This window comes from Schizosaccharomyces japonicus, assembly GCF_000149845.2.
Source record: "Schizosaccharomyces japonicus yFS275 unplaced genomic scaffold supercont5.2, whole genome shotgun sequence".
Classification (NCBI taxonomy): domain Eukaryota; kingdom Fungi; phylum Ascomycota; class Schizosaccharomycetes; order Schizosaccharomycetales; family Schizosaccharomycetaceae; genus Schizosaccharomyces; species Schizosaccharomyces japonicus.
Window position 1 is genome coordinate 2,088,461 of NW_011627861.1, and position 20,676 is coordinate 2,109,136.

General features: G+C 42.3%; 10 protein-coding genes and 1 non-coding gene across 11 annotated transcripts; 6 read left to right on the forward strand and 5 right to left on the reverse strand.

Annotated features, from left to right (window-relative positions):
- Positions 1 to 14: 14 nt before the first annotated feature.
- Positions 15 to 2,688, forward strand: SJAG_04980 (CMGC/DYRK/YAK protein kinase Ppk15). Its single transcript, XM_002176012.2, has one exon. The coding sequence runs from the start codon at positions 552 to 554 to the stop codon at positions 2,196 to 2,198; it is 1,647 nt and encodes a 548-aa protein (XP_002176048.1). The 5' UTR covers positions 15 to 551; the 3' UTR covers positions 2,199 to 2,688.
- Positions 2,594 to 3,743, forward strand: SJAG_04979 (DUF947 family rRNA processing protein). The gene is made up of 2 exons (XM_002176011.2): positions 2,594 to 2,933; positions 2,978 to 3,743. The coding sequence occupies exons 1-2, from the start codon at positions 2,756 to 2,758 to the stop codon at positions 3,661 to 3,663; spliced, it is 864 nt and encodes a 287-aa protein (XP_002176047.2). The 5' UTR covers positions 2,594 to 2,755; the 3' UTR covers positions 3,664 to 3,743.
- SJAG_04978 (SNARE Tlg2) lies at positions 3,726 to 5,039 on the reverse strand. The gene has a single exon (XM_002176010.2). It carries the CDS (start codon positions 4,782 to 4,784, stop codon positions 3,879 to 3,881), a length of 906 nt encoding a protein of 301 aa, XP_002176046.1. The 5' UTR covers positions 4,785 to 5,039; the 3' UTR covers positions 3,726 to 3,878.
- Positions 4,976 to 7,622, reverse strand: SJAG_04976 (hypothetical protein). The gene has a single exon (XM_002176008.2). It carries the CDS (start codon positions 7,376 to 7,378, stop codon positions 5,864 to 5,866), a length of 1,515 nt encoding a protein of 504 aa, XP_002176044.1. The 5' UTR covers positions 7,379 to 7,622; the 3' UTR covers positions 4,976 to 5,863.
- SJAG_04977 (transcription factor TFIID complex subunit Taf3) lies at positions 5,229 to 7,668 on the forward strand. Its single transcript, XM_002176009.2, has one exon. It carries the CDS (start codon positions 5,294 to 5,296, stop codon positions 5,759 to 5,761), a length of 468 nt encoding a protein of 155 aa, XP_002176045.1. The 5' UTR covers positions 5,229 to 5,293; the 3' UTR covers positions 5,762 to 7,668.
- SJAG_04975 (GPI-phospholipase A2 activity regulator) lies at positions 7,606 to 10,336 on the forward strand. The gene has a single exon (XM_002176007.2). The coding sequence runs from the start codon at positions 7,713 to 7,715 to the stop codon at positions 8,697 to 8,699; it is 987 nt and encodes a 328-aa protein (XP_002176043.1). The 5' UTR covers positions 7,606 to 7,712; the 3' UTR covers positions 8,700 to 10,336.
- SJAG_04974 (ATP-dependent RNA helicase Rrp3) lies at positions 8,878 to 10,549 on the reverse strand (the record flags this gene model as incomplete). The annotated part of the gene is made up of 2 exons (XM_002176006.2): positions 8,878 to 10,302; positions 10,360 to 10,549. Coding segments are annotated over 2 exons (1,435 nt in total), but the record flags the coding sequence as incomplete, so codon positions are not given.
- Positions 10,550 to 10,987: 438 nt separating this feature from the next.
- On the forward strand, positions 10,988 to 14,700 carry SJAG_04973 (lipase). The gene is made up of 4 exons (XM_002176004.2): positions 10,988 to 11,048; positions 11,106 to 12,323; positions 12,411 to 14,364; positions 14,415 to 14,700. The coding sequence occupies exons 2-4, from the start codon at positions 12,296 to 12,298 to the stop codon at positions 14,551 to 14,553; spliced, it is 2,121 nt and encodes a 706-aa protein (XP_002176040.1). The 5' UTR covers positions 10,988 to 11,048; positions 11,106 to 12,295; the 3' UTR covers positions 14,554 to 14,700.
- On the forward strand, positions 11,375 to 11,473 carry SJAG_16149. Its single transcript has one exon. It is a non-coding gene; the product is annotated as a tRNA-Ile (tRNA).
- SJAG_05349 (complexed with Cdc5 protein Cwf21) lies at positions 11,511 to 12,527 on the reverse strand. Its single transcript, XM_002176005.2, has 2 exons — positions 12,200 to 12,527; positions 11,511 to 12,145 (listed from the first exon to the last, which is right to left on the reverse strand). Exons 1-2 carry the CDS (start codon positions 12,200 to 12,202, stop codon positions 11,582 to 11,584), a joined length of 567 nt encoding a protein of 188 aa, XP_002176041.2. The 5' UTR covers positions 12,203 to 12,527; the 3' UTR covers positions 11,511 to 11,581.
- SJAG_04972 (fatty acid synthase alpha subunit Lsd1) lies at positions 14,659 to 20,404 on the reverse strand. The gene has a single exon (XM_002176003.2). The coding sequence runs from the start codon at positions 20,349 to 20,351 to the stop codon at positions 14,826 to 14,828; it is 5,526 nt and encodes a 1,841-aa protein (XP_002176039.1). The 5' UTR covers positions 20,352 to 20,404; the 3' UTR covers positions 14,659 to 14,825.
- Positions 20,405 to 20,676: the final 272 nt, after the last annotated feature.

A 20,676-nucleotide genomic window follows, 5' to 3' on the forward strand; every position in this document is an offset into this window, starting at 1 on the left:
TCGCCCAAATGTACGTGAGCAATGCCGATACCATGATCGACACGATCTGCAAAAAAAGGGTTCATGTGACCACTTAAAAGCTTATTGTTGTTTAAAAATAATTCGCCGAGAACTATGACGTATGGATGCCCCTGGGTTCTATGGCCGACCCATCATCACCTACGGTGCTCGGGGTACATCAGCCTTCCGTTGTCGTACTCTTCACACCATCCGAGCGGCAAGGTACAGAGAACGTGTTTACTGCCGTCCTTCGCTTTGCAAACTTACAATTCCTCTTTATATTTACGCTGTTGTATTTGTTAGTACTCTAAATTTTTTTCTCGCGTTGTTTTACCTTTGTTATAACAAAGTTCACTGATCCCGCACAAAATAGCGTTTTTTCGCTTTCAAAGTTTCAGTTATTCTACAAACCTTCACAACACTTTGTCTAATAACCTGTGTTTTACCTTTTGGAAACTGTTTTTCTCTAATTCTTTAAGAGTTTTTCCGTCGCAAGATTTACGCGTCTGCTAGGTTGCCCTAACCATTGGTTATTTGTTGCTACAGAGAATATGAGTAAGAATTCGCCAATTTTACCTTCCTGGAACAAGTCCGACGCGTCAAAGCTTTTGAAGGAGCAGCATGATTTACTATCTGTGCCACAGAATAAATCGACTTCACACATACGGCATATTTCCTACCCCGGAAATGCTACTGCTCAAGCTGTTGCTCCACCTAAACAGCGAGTCATGCGTCGTGTCAATCCTTTGGGGGGTTATTTAAGTCCATTGGAATGCGCTACCATTCATTTGGCTGAGACATACCGGATCTGTAATCCAAATTTCCAGTTCTCTTCCAACCAAAATCCTCGTAGACCACTGACAAAACCTAGCGAGGGTGTTTATAACCACGGTTACGACAACAAAGATTCAGACTATATTCTGTATGTCAATGACGTTCTTGGAATTGACGAGGGCCGCAAATATCTTGTACTCGATATCTTGGGAAAGGGTACGTTCGGTCAAGTTGTAAAATGTCAAGATTTGAAAACACAGCGGATCGTTGCAATTAAAGTGATAAAAAATAAACCCGCTTTTTACAACCAATGTATTATGGAAGTTTCTATCCTTGAACTTTTAAACACTAAATGGGATCCTGATGATACGAAGCACATTCTTCGCCTTTATGACCAATTCATGCACAAGAATCATTTATGTCTAATATTTGAACTACTGAATGTCAACTTGTACGAATTAATAAAGCAGAACCACTTTCGTGGGCTGCACTTGAACTTGGTTCGGTCGTTCGCGTCACAGCTTTTAACGTGTGCGTCTGTACTGAAGCAAGCACGAATTATTCATTGTGATTTAAAGCCTGAGAATATATTGCTCGAAGATCTGTCCTCGCCTAAAATTAAGGTAATTGATTTTGGAAGTGCATGCCATGAGCGGCAAACGGTATACACTTACATTCAATCACGTTTTTATCGAAGTCCAGAAGTTATACTTGGTCTGCATTATAACTGCAGTATAGATATCTGGTCCATTGGATGTATCTTAGCTGAACTTTTTTTGGGACTCCCATTGTTTCCTGGAAATTCCGAATATAACCAGTTGACACGTATAATTGATATGCTTGGTTACCCACCACAGTGGATGTTGGAAATGGGAAAAAATACACGCAAGTACTTCAATTGCGAGTTAGCGAATGGTAAAAAGGTGTACCAGTTAAAGTCGCTTTCACAGTTCTCGCGTGAAAATGACACCAACGAGCAGCCAGGAAAACAGTATTTTCGTGAGAAGACGCTTGAGGACTTGATCATGAACTACAGCCGACGGAAAGGGCAACAACTTTCTCCAGAAGAAGAGGAAGAACGGATGTGCTTTATAGACTTTTTGAAAGGATTTTTGAATTTGAATCAACTCAAACGTTGGACTCCTGATCAAGCAAAACAGCATCCTTTTATTACACAGGAGAGTTTTATGAATTATTACATGAAACGGCATGGTTCGTATGTTGCACCTCCGACCCGGGTTCAACGTACTCGTTCACACACTATTGGCAATCAATCTATGGTTCCACCGACACTTCAACGCGCAAATGCTTATGTTACACCTGATCCAGCAAATGTTCCACACACGCTCCCTCAATATATACCACCTCCTTCGGATTCTGGCGAGAGCGATTCTAAGCCAAATAGCGATAGTACCCAAACGTAAAACAGTCTCACTGGAGTGCAAAAGGAACCAAACATTTATAACTATGCACAAAGTGGCTTTTGGATATGAGCTCTGAAGGTAAATGACACCCTTTTAGATTCCCTTTCGTTCTTTTCTCAACGAAGAAATAATGAAGGGAACGACTATGTACTGTGTAGAGGTTGCTCGTACGTGAAGTTTTTCGTTCACTATGTCCTTGCAAATCAAGGATATTAAAAGTATGTTGCACTTTATTTCATCGTTTTTATTTTCATATTTTATCTCCCTGCTTTATCCAAATTGGGCTGTTCCGCGTGTTATTTTAATGTCGCTCTATCCTGTAAATCTTCGGCACCATTTAAAGAAACCTCTATCTATTTTGTTCGTCATCATCAACTTGCTAGAATGGAGAGGTTGTTTTTTTACGACCATATTATAAAGAAAAGGGTATTAACTACCACTAATTTATAAATTGTGATGTTTTCAGTATCTGTTTAATTTATATATCGTATTGTTTAGGTATTACTTATAGGTACTTTTTTTGCGCTGAGAGAGTATCTGTCCCCCTCCTTTCTAGTATGGCACGAAATAGCTTACGCAAAGGGACTCTTTCGTCCGTAAAACCAAGTCTTGAAGACCTTAATGACACTTCGGAGGAAGATTATGAGGTGGAAGACGTTATGTCTGAAGTAGAAAGCACTGATGAAGCAAATGACGAAAGCGAAGAAAAAACGGACTTGGAAAGTACACAAAGACGTAAGGAACCTGAATAAGCATTGATCTTGTCTAACTATCTTTAGAATTAAAATCTATTCCGTTTTCAGAGCTTTTGGAAGCTCAAAGGGCCTTGAAAAGCGAAAAAGTCAAATTTACACAAAAAAATGGAGCGAAGTTATCGAAAAACAGAAGAAGACATGAGTCACCGAGTGACAGCGAAGATGATGATGATGACAGAAACGACAGAAGCAAACATGCTCCTGTAGAAATGTCTAGCAAACGAGCCGTTCCAAGATTTCGCGAAGTTGTTCATGTACCGAAGCCTCTCAGGCGCGACCCAAGATTCGATACTCTTTCTGGTAACTTAAATGTCGACAAGGTGAAAAATAACTACGGTTTCGTTATGGAATATCGCTTATCAGAAATTAAGCAGCTCGAACAAGAGTTGAAGTCTTGTCGTGAACAAGAACGCCGTGAACGGATAAAAGAAGCCCTTAAATCACTGCGGTCCAAGCTTGAAAGAAGAAAAGAGGATGAACGGACTGCTAGGGTCTTAAAAGAACATCGTCAATCAGAGAAGGAAAAGATTCGCCAAGGCAAAAAGCCCTTTTATCTCAAAAAGTCTGAGCAGAAGAAGCTTTTGCAACTTGATAAATACAAAAGTATGGAAGGCACGAAGGCGCTGGATCGCTATATGGAAAAGAAACAAAAGAGACGTGCCCAGAAAGAAAAGAAACGTTTGCCTCGTGCAAGACCAGACAGAGCATAAACACGCTCAGTCATTTCTTTTACTTTCAATTTCGTTTTGGAGCATTGGTGCATCACTTTTCATATTTGTTAATGCAGTGCTTTTTGTAGATATTAATTATAAAATTCTCATTAAAGCTCGTTCTAATTTCAAAAATAAGTATAATGGTTAAAGGTTGAAGAAGTGTTATGTCGTTCTTTAGTGCCTATGCTTCTGACATTGGCAATGAAAACCAACTACACACTGAGGAGCTTGAATACAAGGACGAAAATTAGTGCTATTATCATTAGGATCAGAAAACAGATGAAACGAAGACGCCCTGTGTTATGTTGTGTTTGTTCAGCCTTCTTCAGTTCTTTCTCGGCAGAATGTGCATAGTTTTGAGTTCGTTCGATATTGTAATCAATACGATCAATTAAGGCTCCCTGATCAATGACTAGTGTTTGAAGCTCTTGGAACATTTGAGCTAATTCCAGAATTCCTTCAGCAATTTTCGCTATTGCCCGTTCATTTTCAATTGCGTTTTGATCTTCACCTTGTTCTTCCATAAGAGCAGCCTGTTGAATAGTCGATTTTGAAATAGCAACATCAGAAACAGCATCATCCATGGGTGAGATGTCAGTCGTAAAATCATTTAGTCCACGTATCCGTTTTAAGTAAAGTGATTGCTTCTTTCTAAAACTCGTACTAGCCTGTTGAATTCGGCCAGCTATGCTCGTTATAAAGTTTGCTGCAACTCTTGCTTCTGGACCTTTAGCTTGGGCACTTTGTTTTCGAACTTGCTGCAGCAGCTTTTGGCAACGCTGAAAGTCACTAGTAATCTCAATATTGAGCTGTTGAATTCTCTGCTCCATCTCACTTTTGTCAGAGAAACTAGGTAACAAATGCTTAGAATGGTACTTATCGAGCACAGCGATATTCTGCTTAGCATTCTCTAGCAAACCATCAACACTGGCTTCAATATCTAACCAAGAAGGAGGAAGAATATCCATCTCAATGGCAACATTGTTATTCTCACCCTGTTGCACAAGTTTGCTTCGTTCATCATCCGGATCCCAAAAGTGCTGGCTCAAAGCGCTTCCATGATGAACATATGATTGTCTAAATGTAATGTACAGTGCTGTTCTGTCCCGATAGGCCATGCTCGTCGAAAGAAAGATCACAATGGGCAACTAATGAAGGAAAGCAAATAGGTCAAGGATTACCAAAAGTTTTCGAACTTGTACACTATCTGAATTAATTCCTTGCAAATAACGAATGAGTTTGTGTAGTTTTCTCCTATAAAAATGCAAAAACGTGCCAAAAGACAGATATTACTAGAAAGCTGGCTCAAGCGTACTCCGAGCGACGCGGGCGAACAAGATAGCAAATATTACTACATTTTGACGCTTTTTAATAAACATTACACTCAATATTAAATTGAACAAAAGGAAGTGAAATGAAAGAATTGTGTTACATTGGTTTTGCTTTTATGAGAAAAAAAAGATACTTTTTTTATTAATTTTACATTAGACAGGCTTTTTCAATATGTAAAATTTACATGAATTGTATACTGTGCTTTTTTTCTGTTATTGGAAGCGTTTGAAGCGTTGAAATAATTATTATTTTCTTCCTCTCAATGTTTTCCCTAAATTAAGCCAACTTGCAAAAAATGGAGGAGTCGCAAAAATCGGAGCTTTTTTTCTCTTTAATGAGGATAGTTTGCGCTCAAACTCTTCGTGCAGCAGGTATAGACAAAACGAAACGATCTTTATTGGATTCTTTGACTGATGTGGTAATTCGTTATATTGCTCTTCTTAGTGAATTGACCATGGAAAAAGCGGAACTCTGTAGGCGTCGTCAATGCGAAGTTACGGACTTTCGTTGTGCATTAGAAGATTTACAAATGCTTGATGGTTCAAAAGAAGATGTTGTTGAAATGATTGAATGGTTCAAAGGGCCACAAGTCCAAGAATTACGGAGGGTCTCTGGATTTGATAATGATTTGGATGAACGTGGAAAACCGAGAGACTGGCTGACTAGTTTGTTAAACAAACAAGTCCGTGTAAGTGGGCCTGAGCGTTTCCATGATACTGTCTTCGCCCCTTACATTCAAAACATGGAACCTAGAAAGCCTTAAAATGTTTTTCTGCAAACGCTATATTTAAAAATGCTATTTAATTTCTTGGTTTATTACGTCTTGAATTCGATGGGATAAAAAATTATGTTCAGCGTTCCTTGTTTAATCAGTGTAAAGCTTGTTAGGTTTTGGGACGGGAATCCACAAGTCCAAAGCTGTGCTATACTTCCACATTATATCATTGTTTTCCTTGTACCAGTCCGTTTCCCAAGGTGCTTCTTCCGTTGGTAAAGGAAGTTGATAATCCAAAAGCGAGTTGTATGCTTCCAAACTCGAAGAAAGAGGATTTTCTTCACCAATTGCTTGTCTCATAATTCGGTATTTGATCAACAGTGACTTTATGACTACTGGTTTGAAAAAACGACTCTCGGTAATGCTCAAGGATCGGATTCCTGAGTTGGATAACATAGGCGTTGCATTCTCCTCTATTCCTTTTTTGGTAAATTGCGGGCATACGCTTGCTCTTTCATCACATGCAATTGGCTCAACCTTTATGATCTGAATTTTATCCTCTTTTTTAAATGGAATAAGTACAGAATCAGTGTTTGAGGAACGTAACACCCCCGGGCTTGAATCCCTCCCTTTGCAGCTTTCCAATAATTCTTGCTTTTCTTCAGACGCTTGTTGGTTAAGCCATTTTGGATCAATAAATTCCATCCGCACTGGACTTGAAGGCACTTCCCAAGGTCGTAAATGTACGGTCTCATTGGGCGTTTTAAATCTCGGGAGGGAGTCTTGTTTCACCGGTTCCAATACTTCTTTCAAAATATTAGGGTTCAGAATCTCGTTGTGCAATGAGGCAAATGGAAAGTGAACAGGTGAAGACAATAGCTCTCTTTGATTTGTACGAATAGGACTTGATGCTCGGGTGACCGGTGTGCTGCTAAAACGTTCACCCTTCTTTTTCGGAGAGAGGTAGGGTGATGGCCTGTTGCTTAATACTCGTCGTCTTGTGGCACCCGTTTTTCTGTGACCCATGTGTGCTGTTGGGAAGTCGGATTCTTGCTCAAAACGTTGATTGAGATATAAGCTATCGATATAAGCAGAATCTCTCGACATTTGATCAATCAAAAAAGCGTTATCATGATCATGGGTGTTTAGTTGTTGCTGCATGACATCTCCATAGCATACATCATCCTGGTTTTCTATTTGTTGAAATGGTTGACCAGCAATTCGGATTATTTCTTCATGAATGCTATCCATAGTCTCTTCATGACCTGTTTTTATGTTTGTGTTTTCTTCGTAGAAGTCACTTTCCAAGTACCGCCAGCTTGGTAACGGGTAAGGATCTTTTACGTTTGCAATATGTTCCTTGTCTATCGAAATATCTGTCTGTAAAGATTCTCGACAAGGCGAAGTCATCAATACCGGTGAAAGGTTTCTTTCTATTGCTTGCAATTCGTTCTTTGGCTTTTTTATGTTTTCAAAAAACTCTGGTACGTTTGTGTCAGTGTCGTAACTTGGATTGCTAGATTTTGAAGCCGTTTCAGAACTGTGATTTTTACTCTCGGCGTTTTCCCATAAAACGTTTGTATTTTGTTCTTCCAATTTGCACGCATTTGATTGCCTTGAATCGGTTAATACGTTTATGTCATCTCCTAAACTTGGATCCATCATTTTGCCCTCTTAACACTCAAAAACAGAGTGTGTAGGCTTGTCTTTCTTTTGGTGACCACTGTGACTTCAAAAGAATTAAGAAACAAGTTTAATGATTTGTTTACATTGGAATGCGAAAAAGTTGTTTACATTTAATAAAGGTTTTCATAACAAATTGTAAGCAAAGTGTAACGATTTATTATTAAATCCATGAGATTTTTTTTAGTATAACCTTAACTAATTAATCGCTCTGTTTTGAATAGAGTTTTATTTAAGTACGACGCGGGTTTTTAAGGAGCACACACATACACACCATTGGGGTTGCAGCAAACATCGGATAAGACCGCAACTCAAAATGCTGAAACCTGGTAATGGATTCGCTTTTAAGCTGGTTTTGGCAGTAACAGTGCTGTTCTGTGTCTTTACACGTACTGCTGCCAGTAGAGGTGATCAACTCCTTATCTTTCAAAAATGTGTGAACAATTGTATCAGCAAAAACTGTGTCGGCGATGGTAGCGACACTGATGGTCTTTCTTGGTATTTGAAGCTAACCCATTGGACCTGTGGAAGTAATTGTGATTACTCATGCCAAGGAATTGTTTCTCAAATGCTGAAAGAGGCCAAACTTCCCGCTGAACAATTTCACGGAAAATGGTATTTCATTCGGTTCTTTGGAATTCAGGAGTTGCTAAGTGTACTGTTTTCTATTTTCAATTTCATTACTCATTATCGTGGAATGAAGAAAATCATCAGACTTGTTCCAGATAGTCATCCGAACAAAAAAAGGTACATTGCTTGGTGCATCGTTGGTATGAATGCTTGGTTATGGAGCTCTGTGTTTCATGTCCGGGATACGAAATTGACAGAGAAGTTGGATTACTTTTCTGCAGGCGGTTTCGTTTTGTTTGGTTTGTACAACACAGTTATGCTACTCTTTCGTATTGATAAATGGCGTTTTGGCGGCTTCATTACTTTTATTTGGTCTGTCATATGTGGTACGGCTTATATTCTTCATATTAGCTACCTTTCATTCTATACATTTGACTATGGATATAACATGCTTGCTAATGTTATCGTTGGCCTTCTTCAAAACTTGCTTTGGTTCTATTATTCATGGTCACATCGTAAACTTGGACCATCATGGACTACGTGGCCCGCATTCATTGTCATATCTTTGATGGCTGCAATGTCGCTCGAATTGTTTGATTTCGCTCCTTTGGCTGACTTGCTAGACGCACACGCTTTATGGCACTTATCGACTGTCCCAATCACTTACTACCTCTATGAATTTTTGGTTCGTGAATCACAATATTCTATGATGCAAGAAAAGCTTGCCAACTGATGTGCTTAACATTAAACGTTGGGTACCTACAGTTTCGTTACGAAACTTGATTTTCCTAAGCGATTGTAAAAGATACAGTTGTTAAAACAAGTACTGATTGCTCTTTGAAGGATGCATAATCCGTCCTTCCTACTCAAAATGCAGATCGGCTACTGAAGTTTTTTACTTTACAACTTTACGTTAATTAATTACGACCACCAGTTATGTATCAAACCCCATTCCATTGATTAACAAAATGCATCAAAATAAACTTTTAAACAAATAAGGCAAAATTTCAACCTTGCAATGATCGTGCTTTTTTAGGTATTGTTTCCTTCACATGTTAAGAATTCTTTTTAGAAGTAAGACTTCAGTTTTCTCAATCTATTTGTTCTTCCCGATCCATATCATCATGCTTGCGTTTGCCTTTTCCCCTTCCTTTCATCTTCCTCTTTTCATGAATCTCCTTCATTTGAATGATGGCCTCGCGCTGTGCTTCACCAACACGTTCCGAAAGGAGCAAGACATCTTCTTTTGGTGCGTCGTATTCTTCCATCTTTTTTTGAATGGCAGCTTCAATACGTAAAAACGGTTCCAGGTCATACTGTGTTACCAAAGCGATGGATTTACCAGAACGACCCGCACGAGCAGTTCGACCAACCCGATGAATGTAAGCCTTTGAATCGGTCGGTATGTCGTAATTAATAACAGCATCCACTAGGGGAATATCTAAACCACGAGCAGCTACATCTGTAGCTACAAGAATGGACCGAGCGCCTGACTTGAACTTGTTCAAGGCTCCCAAACGACTACTCTGTGACAGTTGACCATGAAGCGGAATGGCTGAAAAGCCAAGAGAACGCAATAATATGGCAACTCGCTGTGTATCGTTCACCGTTCGCGTGAAGATGATCATTGACTGACCTGCCATCTCGTTTACAATGTAAACAAGATAGGTATCCTTGTGTTTAAAAGGGAAGAATAAGTACTTTTGCAAAAGTGTATCCACAGTACTAAACTTTGAAGACACTGCGATACGTACAGGGTTGTGGAGCGATGCACGCTGAAGTTTTTCAACTTTACTGGTCATCGTAGCAGAAAACAAAAAAGTGCGTCGCTCCTTGGGGATAACCTTCAGGATTTTATCAATAATTGGACCGAAATCCATGTCTAAAAGACGATCTGCTTCGTCCATAACAAGGTATTTTAGATTCCGGAGACTAAAACCTTTTGTATTTTCCAAATGATCCATTAAACGACCAGGGGTACAAACAAGGATATGTGGTTTCTTTGATATAGCCACTGCTTGAGTTACCATATCCATTCCACCAACGATAACAACACTTTTAACACCCATAGCACCGCCCAAAGCTTCGAATTGTTCGGAAATTTGGTATGCCAGCTCTCTAGTAGGGGCTAAAACGACGCCAAAAAAAGGACACGGGTTCTCCCAAAGGGCTTGAATAACAGGGATAGCAAAGGCAGCCGTCTTTCCGCTACCAGTTTGAGCGAGACCAATGATATCTTGTTGCTTCAAAGCAGCAGGAATCGCTTCCTTTTGAATCGCTGACGGGGCCTTGAAATTAAGCTTCTCACAGGCTTCACAAATCTCATCGATCACTCCCTAAACGTGTTAGTTTAGTGTAATTTAAAAGAAGCTGAATGAAACAAAACTTCTTACCAATTCTTTAAAAGTAACGCCTTCGACTTGCTCAACAGCAGAGTCGTTTGTTTTAGGCACTTCATCTTCTTTTGTGATGGCTTTTGTGCTTATTTTAGCACCTTTTGCGGAAGTTTTCCGTTTTTTTTCGACAGTTGTCATTTTTGTGTGTGGAGGAAGATTCAAAGTATTGAAGAGAAAACTAGACATATAAAAATAAAGGCAAACAGAACTTTGACCTTAATACATAACATGTGTCTCAATCATAAGTTTTTTTTATCAAAGAATTGTTGATTGATAACGAGTTTTAGATTAAGTATTATTATAGAATTGAAATTGAAAAATAAAAGCAAAAAAGAGTTTCCTCTCATGAATGCTTGGAAAGGCCCGAAGCAAATGTTTTTTCAAGATGTTTTGAAACACGAAAGGTTGGCAAATGGCATTCTCTTACATTGAGAGGATTGGAAAATACAAACATACTTGCTTAACAGTAAAAGAGTTCGTATAGTGAACTGAATGAAAGTAATATCTTCAAAACAAGTATATTAGTACTTAAAAAAATAATAGTATTAGCAATCACGACGCTTTTAATTTGAGACCACGGTGTCACATTTTTCTAAGAATAACTTTTCTAGACAAACGTAATTAAAAAAAGGCAAGTTCATTTACCGAACATGACAAAGTGGATTTTACATTCAGTAGGCAAATTTGTAAGTTATTTTTAAAGACATCTATTATAGACAATAACACCGGAAAACTTTTCCCAGTTGAAGGCTATTATTGTGATGTAAGGAAAAGTTGAATTGTATTACGAATATACAGTGTGAACTGTTACACTTGGATTTTGAACGCTTGCCTGATTTGAACTTGGCATTGAAAACGACAAATAACAAGCTGTAGTATGTAAAAACAGAAGGCTATAGTGAAATTTGACCAATTAAGCCAGTCCGCCTTAGTAATTTCTGAGAAGTGTCAAGGAACAGTATTATTTATTCTTTATATTCAAACCATTTTTTGCCACCCGTATGCTGAGCCAGTTCCCGTGGCCAAGTTGGTTAAGGCCTCATGCTTATATGGTACACCTCTTACCAGGTATGCTACGTGAAAATCGCGAGTTCGATCCTCGCCGGGAGCACTAGTTTTTCTATTCTTTCTCACTTGGATTTCAGAATGAGCATTATTCTTTCCCAATTCGAGCCAACTTGAATCCCAAATCTTATTTTACTGTAATGCCTCATTGTCTTTACCTACCTACCGGTCGAGCTTTTTCCTCAGCAGTATCGTCCAGGTGTTTGTCCTCAGCGGAGAAGACCCGCGTATCGTTTCGATTTGACCAATAATCACGACGACGGTAAGAGGTTATCTCGCGAGAACGCTCGTAACGACGCGAAGAGCGATATGATTCATGCCCAGAACTCGAGTCGAGTGATAGATTATGATCGTTTCGAAAGCTTCGATCACTGTGGCCTCTGATTCGTTCGCGAGTCTCAGAATTTCGCTTACCTCGGTGTGAATCTTCGTGTGAGTCGTTCGAGAGACGCTGGCGAAAAGCAGACACCAAGGCCTTAATCTCTTCGTCCGTCTTCCCAGACTCTTGTAATTCTTCTCGGTAGGCCAAAACCTTTGATTCCAACAACCTTTTCTGCTCGTGTTCACTGATTGAGGGGTCAATTGATTTTTTTGGCTCCAGTTTTTGCAACGAACGCATTTCATACGGAGCTCGCCGTTTCACATACGACAAGTTCTTCATTACATAGCCATTCGTTCCCGATCCACGGGGAGTCGGCAATCCAATTCCATTATATGACTAAAAATCGTTAGCTTCTGCTGTTGTAGACGCGTGTCGAATTCATTCACGTACCATTTTCTAGTTTTACAGTTTTGGTTCTCACGGTGGGCTACACCAGTTATTATTGCTCCAGAAGAATCTTCCTTCTCAGTTTGTTCGCACTGGAAGATGAATATATACTTCCAGAGAGAATATGGTAAGTCCAAATAACAAACCACGACACACAAAAGTAGTGGTTTTTTGTTTTGAAGTACTTCTTGCTAATGATACCTTTTCCTTGCAGTTGGTCTGGGTGAAGTTCAACGGTTCCAGGTTCAATTCTCGCCGTCCTCCCTTTATTCCACAACATCTACGAACGCCACTTCTACCGAAAGCCCGAGACAGAATCCGGACATTGTTGCTACGAAAAAGAACACCACCACAGCGGCTCGGTCGATCAAGCCTACCACAGTCGATCCCGCAGATCATCCAACAGCTTCGAATAATGACGCAAGCAGAGGCCATGGTCCATTAATAAACTGTCCCTCCCCCACAGTCGCTAGTGAAAACGCAAATCCCCCTGCTGAGGAAGAAATTGTCCAATCGCCGCCCCCCTCCCCAGCTCTAAAGGTCGCAAAGGCGCCTGCTATATGGATTCGCGTAAAAAACAAGGAAGCACGATATCGAACAGCAGCTTACTTTCAAGGACCGTTCACTCTTTGCGTAAGCATTTGGAATGATGCATTTCCCTTGGGTTCGAAAGCTTTCTTAAGATTTGAGCCGAATTTGCTGCCGTCTACCAGCATGTGGGTTTGTGTCCCAGGTGCCGCTTTTGACAATGAAATGCCCGTATTTATTGAAATTGCCAGTCAGGCTATCTTTCGGAAGATTGACATTTCCTTTGAACTAGCAATTGGTCTCAGCGAAGAAAGTATTCGGGCATTTTCGGCTGCTGAGGTAGACAAAATTGAAGCGTTCCCTAATTTGCACGTTCAGCATTGGCAGCCTGCTGACCTTTGGCGGATTTCTGATCGCCTTTTGCATACCACATCTTCTCACTTGGTTGTATTAACCCATGGAATGCACGCTAATCTCACAGCTGATATGCTGTATCTGAATGAAAGTATAAAACAAGCAGCCCAAGCAGTCGACGAACCTGTTGTTGTTCGTGGTTTTTCTGGAAACACGTGCGAGACTGAAAAGGGTGTCCGCTATTTAGGCGCGCGTTTAGGAAAGTGGCTTCTTGATATTGTTGGATGGAAATCGAGCTCTTTTCCTCGCTATTCCCACATCAGTCTAGTGGGACATTCACTTGGTGGTTTAATACAGACGTTTGCCGCTGGTTACGTGCACGCTCATACAAAGGGTCAATTCTTTAAAGTCATCCATCCCGTGCATTTTGTCACACTAGCAACTCCATGGCTCGGTGAGTCTGGCGAGCATCCGTCTTATGTGGGTCGAATTTTGTCTTACGGTGTTATAGGAAAAACCGGTCAAGATTTATCGCTTATGCATACCTCGCACAAAGTTGATCCAAGACCTCTGCTGCTGCTGATGTCTGATCCCGCTTCCCCGTTTTATCAAGCTCTTTCCTTTTTCAAGCATCGGTCCCTATACGCAAACACTGCTAATGACTACGTTGTTCCATTTGGTACAAGCGCCATGGAACCTCATTCACTAGGCCAGCGAACACAGTATATGCGTGATAATGCATTACAATCCGTTGTTACTGAGGAACCAAAAAGCACTCAACAATCTGCCTCTTCCGGAACGTCTTTTCTTTCCACTTTCCGATCTTTGAAGGCATTCTTTTTACCCCAATCAAAAGCGCAAGTACCTCAAGGAGTGGAACCATCACAACCGGAGAATGTTCCAATAAATCTGAAGGAAGAACATGCGTCTAACTTTGTTTCCTCTGAAACATTCACTGCGGAGTTCCTGCAGACAACTAATGTTAGCAACAATGCTGCCACCAAACTTCTACAGACAGTAAACAGTTTGTTACTTCCTCCCGTACCAACGTCCGATTTTTTCCTTGACTGCCATCTTAGAAATGTTATATTACATGACCAATTACACCCCGCGAAATCGTTATCGATTGCGTTTGAGGACTCGCAAAGCAATGATCAGTTTTTAAAGGACGAACATTCAATTTCCCGCAATTGGTCTACACTAAGTTGGCGCAAGGTTTTTGTTCGTTTAGACGGTGATGCGCACAATAGTCTAATCGTAAGAAGACGCTTTCCAAATGCTTATGGGTAAGTACCATCATGCAAATTCTCAGTGACGTTTTTACTAACTACTTCAGATGGGCCGCCGTTGATCATCTTACAAAACTACTATTCCCTCAAAATAACATGGACACTTATGGTTCTACTTGGCCTGAAATTGATGAAACCACTACTGCTGTATGGTTGAGCGAGTTGTACGACGACGACAAAATATAAGTTTTAGATTCATCATGTTTTAACCGATGTACTTCATTCCCTCACTTCAACATATCTATATACATCTTCCTCCATCCCTCTTCAACCCATCTGCTCACCACAGAATTCTTTAATAAAAGACAATGCAAATGATATTTTTATTTGACGTCGTTAGATATTACAAGTAAATACACCGACAGCGACTGCATCACTGTCCCCTAGGATATTAAACAAGGACGTGAATTCGGACTCTTATATGTAAACGGATATTTTAGGTCGTCAATTTTCGGCATTTAGTGCTCAGCGATAGCAACAGAAACACTTTGAATGTCGTCGTGAGAAATGCTAACAGACACGTTCTTAACACCAGCATTATCTGCAGCCTCCTTGGCTGCACCATGCAGCTGAACAGTAGGGGCACCGCTCTCAGATGCCACAATTTCGATGTCCTTCAACGAAGCACCAGCACCTTGACCCTTGACGCCCAAACTCTTGAAAACGGCCTCCTTAGCGGACCATCTACCAGCATAACTGGCTTGAGGGTTGGGGGTGGAAGAGCAGTAAGAACGCTCAGCTTCGGTGAAGTTACGTTCAAGGAACGTGTCATTGCTGACATTAATGGCAGCAATCAACTCTACATCAACGCCAACGGTTTGAGAGCTACCAGCAAGAGCCTTCGTCATAGAATCAAGCATGCTTGCGGTCTTAGAGACGGAGGCAGGTTGCTTCTTGGGCTTGGGCTTACCAGAAGCATACTTGTACGTGTTCGTCTTTTCATCCAAGTAAGCACGAGCCTCAGGGTTAAGGTAAACAATCTTCTCTTGCTCGGCAGTGTAAGGAGGATGATCCTTAGCACGGAACAGATTGTTGTTGACAAGAGCATCATGAGTATAGCGGTAAGAAGCCTGGTAACGAATCTTTGTCTTAGCAATATAAGCCTCGTATGTATCCTTATCCAAAGTGGCAAGGACATAGTCAGGATGAATAGCGATAATTTGACCACCAACTTGACCAAAACCGAAGGCAGTGACGGAACCAGCACGAACACCATCAGTTTGGATACCTTGACTGGGGAACATCACATGATCGAAACGTTCCATGTAGGCATCAATGTTATCAGCGTTACGATTACCAGGAACGTAACCAGTTTGCAGAATTTGCAAAACACCGTTCAACATCCATGCACCGGCACCACCCTTGCTATGACCAGTAAGATACTTCTGGAACACACCCAAGATAGGGTTACCCTTAGAACGGTTAAGATGTTTAAGTTGGCTGTCGAGGACATCACACTCATTCTTCTCGTTAGCAACGGTAGATGTGCCGTGGAAAGAGGCAACGCCAATATCATCGACACCAAGACCCCAAACAGCCAAAGCGCCACGGATTGGAGCAATGGAAGGATCCTTTCTCCAGAAGTCATTTCCGAAGGTTGCGAGAGCCTCCTTATCTTGGCGTGCAATTTCCTTCTTGATATGAGCAACGCGCTCGAGACGGTAGTCATCAATGTTCACACTAGGATCTTGAGACTTGATGGCAGAGAGCTCCTCATCGAGGTAAAGGTACTCCTGCTCAGCCCAGTCAGAAATTTGTTGACGACGCAACTTCAGTTGACGAGCACGATACTTAATATCCAACAAGGGAGAGGGGAACTTTGATTGCAACTCGCGGGCTCCTGTGAGAACACCCTTTCCAGGAGCAGGAACGGAACGACCTTGCTTGTCCATGGCAGTGTTGGCATAACCAATAATACCGTAAATGGGAACACCCATTTCAATAGCCAATTTGGCTTGCATGACAATTTCCACACCAGCACCTTGAGCCTCCATGAAACCATCACGAGTGGTGGTTGCAGGACGAGACATCTCGGCAGGGGTACGTCCACGCTCAGTTTCCTTGATAGAGTTAGAGGTGGCACCCATGTTGGCGAATTCATAGGAACCCTCCTCAGAGAAATCATCGAAACCACCAGCAATACAGATCTTAGCCTTACCGGAGGAGATCATTTCAACAGCGGCGTCAACAGACTCAACGGCAGTAGCGCATGCACCAACAGGAGTCTTAATAGGACCAGAAGAAGAAAGCAACAACATGTTGATCCAGGCACTAGCACTGTTGATGAAAGATTCTTGAAGAATATCCTTTTGCACGGGCTTGTCACACCAGCGGTCCTTGTACATTCCACGAAGAGCGCTCATACCACCGACACCAGAACCGACGGCGTTACCAAGTTCAGAAACGTGGATGTACTTGTAACACTCGTAAGGATCTGTAATACCAGAAGACACAAGAGCCTCCACAGTAGACACAAGTACATACAAGGTAGTGGGGTCAACTTGAGAAACAATGTCCTCAGGAATACCATATCTCTTAGGATCCCAACCACGAGGAATTTGGCCAGCAACAAACCGATCAAAACGAAGGGCCTTAGGAACCAACAGACTGGTACCACGTTTGAAGCGAACGGACCACTCAGTTGAATCGGGAATTGCGAAGATCTCAACCTTATCACCATGCTTCAACTTGAATTCATGTGCAGCATCCTTAGAGGCCTCAAAAGGTTCGAGATCATGATCGATAACAACCTCTTGGAGCAGCTCTTTCTTCTCAGGGTGGTAATCGTTAAACATATCAGACTCCACAATACGAATACCACAATGCTCAATCATGTAGCTCTCATACTTGCTCTTAACATCCTTATCATCGACGGGCTCACCAGTCTTTGCGTCAACCCAGCCGGAGTAGGGCTTTCCGTTCTTCAACGTACCGTTAAAGTTCTTGATGAGACCCATGATCCAAGCAAGCTCGACACAACCCTCGAGAGAGAATTCACCAAAACACTCCATATCCCAACGTGTACGGGAGTTACCCCAAGGACCAACCTCGGAGAAACCAGTGACAACGGCAACTCTTTCCAAGTCAACCATACCACGAAGATGGCTGAGATGAGCATATGCTTCATAGGGCTTGGCTTTAGGGAATTCGAACTTGAGATTGGCACGAGGTTGGATGGCAGTCTTGTGATAAATGGCATCCGAGCCAGGACCGTTCAGAACATTGTGGTCAAATGCAGCCTCAGCAGCAACTGCCTTACGAATCTCAGCAGTTTGGATCAACTCAGTACGAAGACGTGTGCTGAGATCCTTGATGGAGGGAAGAAGCTCTAAACCACCATTGAGGTTGGCATAAACAGGTTCGGTTTGGCAAATGTTAACAATCTTCTGAGACATGAGACCCAAAATGTTGAAAGCCATCTCAGCTTGAGAGAAGGTACGAACACCATACTTCTCAATTCCTTGAGCGACGATGTTGTTAGGTGCCATAAGACCAGTACCACGAGTCCAGCCGATAACAGCTCCGCAGATAAGGAGGTAGTTCGACCAAGACTCAGAACTCCAACGGTTGAATAAAGCTTCCAGAGCCAACTTAGATTCAGAATACATACCATCGTTACCGAAGGTTCCGTGGTTGGGAGACAGAGGAAGAATGACTTGAGCAGGGCGAGTGTCAAAGCCACGAGCAGCTTTCTCCACCTTGACGGCACCGAGAAGGCGCATGACGTTGGTGAGCATGATGCGGTGAGCCAATTCTGAACGAGAGTCAATGTTGTCAATTTCTCTGCCGTTCTCTGGAATGGCGGCAAAAGGAACGATATAGTCAAGATTCCAGCCAAGACCATCTTTTTCATCAAAAATGTACTTAACCAAAGCCTCAACATCTTGCTTCGAAGCCTGGTTGAAAGGAACAACAATCAAAGAAGAACCACGGCTACCATAACGAGTAAACAAAGACTGGTAGAACTCAGTAACCTTGCGGGAATAGCGGGAAGTGGTGACGATAACGCGAGCACCACCAGCAAGAAGGCCTTTAACGATCTGAACACCAATTGAACCAGCACCAGCACCAGTAACCAAGGCGCATTTGCCGTGGAAAGTGATACCATTCTTGGCACCGTTCTCGAGAACGTCCAAGTAAGCGGCAGTCAAGGTCTTGTTGAATTCCCAAGCCTCGCCAGACTTACGGCACAGATGCAAGAATGGAATAGTTTCTTTGGCGGGAGTCTTGTCGTTGCCAGAGGGAAGACGAATATTAAGATTGCGCAGAACTTGGGCATAGAGTTGCTTGACTTGCAGTTTGGAAGAGCGAGTCATTTTGTTCTGAGAAGTAATAATGCGATAGATGCGAGCAAGGTCATCCTGGACCTTAGCCTTACTCTTAGAAGCAGGAGGAACCTTACCACCACGTGCCATTTCAGCAACGTATTGCTCAAGCTTACGAACACCAGAGCGAGGAACCTCTTCATAGTTCAGGTTGCCGCGCTCGTCAATTTCGGTTGATGGAGCTGTAGGGTAGTTCACATCCTTGAAAACAGGAGGCTTCTCAATGGCCTCCTTGCAGTTATCGATTAATTGCTGACCGAGCTCCTTCGCCAATTGGTAGGTGGCACCCTTGTCAGAGGGGCAATGATCAATGTGGTATTGCATGAACTCAAGAAGAACTGGGTTAGCACGGTTCATAACAGCAATGCAACGAGAAACGATTTCACGATCGACGAGTTTAAGACGACCGAAAATAATATCATAAAACATTTTAAGAGCATCTTGACGAGCCCAGTTCCACTCAGAGTCGTAAACACGGGCCTTAAGGGGAGAAAAGATGGGGGATATACCAGAGGCATAAAATTCGCCATGCTCGTTGTTCCAGAGGTCCAATTGAGCACGAAGGGCATCAGAAACTGCTCTCTCGGCAACAGCAGCCTTGTCACCGGCACGCAAATCTTTGTTCAGGTAGTTGGCAAACAACTCTAACTGCTGTGTAACAAGCTTAGTGTTGCTTTGAGTGAGCTTCTTGAAAGTAGCCTCATCAATGACGGCTGCCTGACCACCACCACTTGAGCTGGCGGCAGCGGGTGCAGAAAGAGTGATGCCGTTGCGAGAGGCATACTTTTGTGCAACGGTGTCAAGCCAAGCCTTAGCTTCTGCCTCAGATCCAATACGAGCAGCAGGTTCCATGGTCAAACCCAAGAGCAAAACGGAGTTAGTACGACCAGTGGCCAAGCCAAAACGATTCTTCAGGTAAGCACGAACAGCACTGTTGCTGAAACCACCAGGCATCTTCGAGGAAATCATACGGGAAATGAGTGAAGAAGATTGTTTACCCAATTGGCCAGAGAAGCTAGTTTGCATCGTAGCTCCAAGCTCATCCAGAGGAGTTTCCTCTGGCTTCTCGGGAGTGCTACCAAATTCCTTTTGCAGGTCACCGAGAATTTCATTCTGAAGCGTAGACTTACCGCCAACCAAGTCCTTAATGGCCTTTTGGGGAGAGACCTCGTCGACAGTCTTTTTGAGTTTCTGGGCGACAAGAATGTGGAGGACGTCGACTGCCTTAGGAAGTTCGTCGGGAAGCTCTGCTGCTGCCGCAACAGGTTCAGAAGCGGCTGGAGCAGGGGCAGCTGCAGGAGCGGCTGGGGCGGCAGCCGCCGGTGTGGGAGCAGCGGCTGCAACTGGCTCAGGAGCTACTTCTTGAGGCTCTTCATTCTCGATATTGTAATAGATGTTCTTCTTATCGCGAGAATAGCACAAAACCTCACGGTTCATACTAAGAGCAGCATCAATGTTCTCATATTTCATTTTCAGAGTACGTTGAGCCATTCCAGCCAGCGTAGGGCTGGGACCAATTTCAACCAAACGCTCCGATGAGTATGGAGGAGACAACAGGACATCCTGAGTTTCAATCCATCTGACGGGAGATGCAAATTGGTAGGCCAAAAGCTCCAAAAGAAGCGTGTGAGCCAATTCCTGCTCGACTTCAGGTCTCATTATTCTATAGGTAAATAGTCTCGTCGAAGCCTAGTCCTTTTGAGGTGTAGGTTCCGGGTGAGTTGCACAGAGGAGTGGCAGGTGGATTGAATACGTGGTGTAGCGTGAGTAAAAATCAGCGAATGAGCGTCGTCCATTTTCCGCGGTGTTTCCTTGGCTAGTCCGTGGCGCGAAAGTGGTCAATAGTGTGTGAATTGGCACATCACATGAATTTTGGTCGTGTGATGCTGTAATTTTTTTAAACGAGTTACTAAAAATATAATTAAGTCTTATTTCTAAGGTTTAGTGATTGTATTGTGCTTTTAAATCATTTTTATTATTTTAT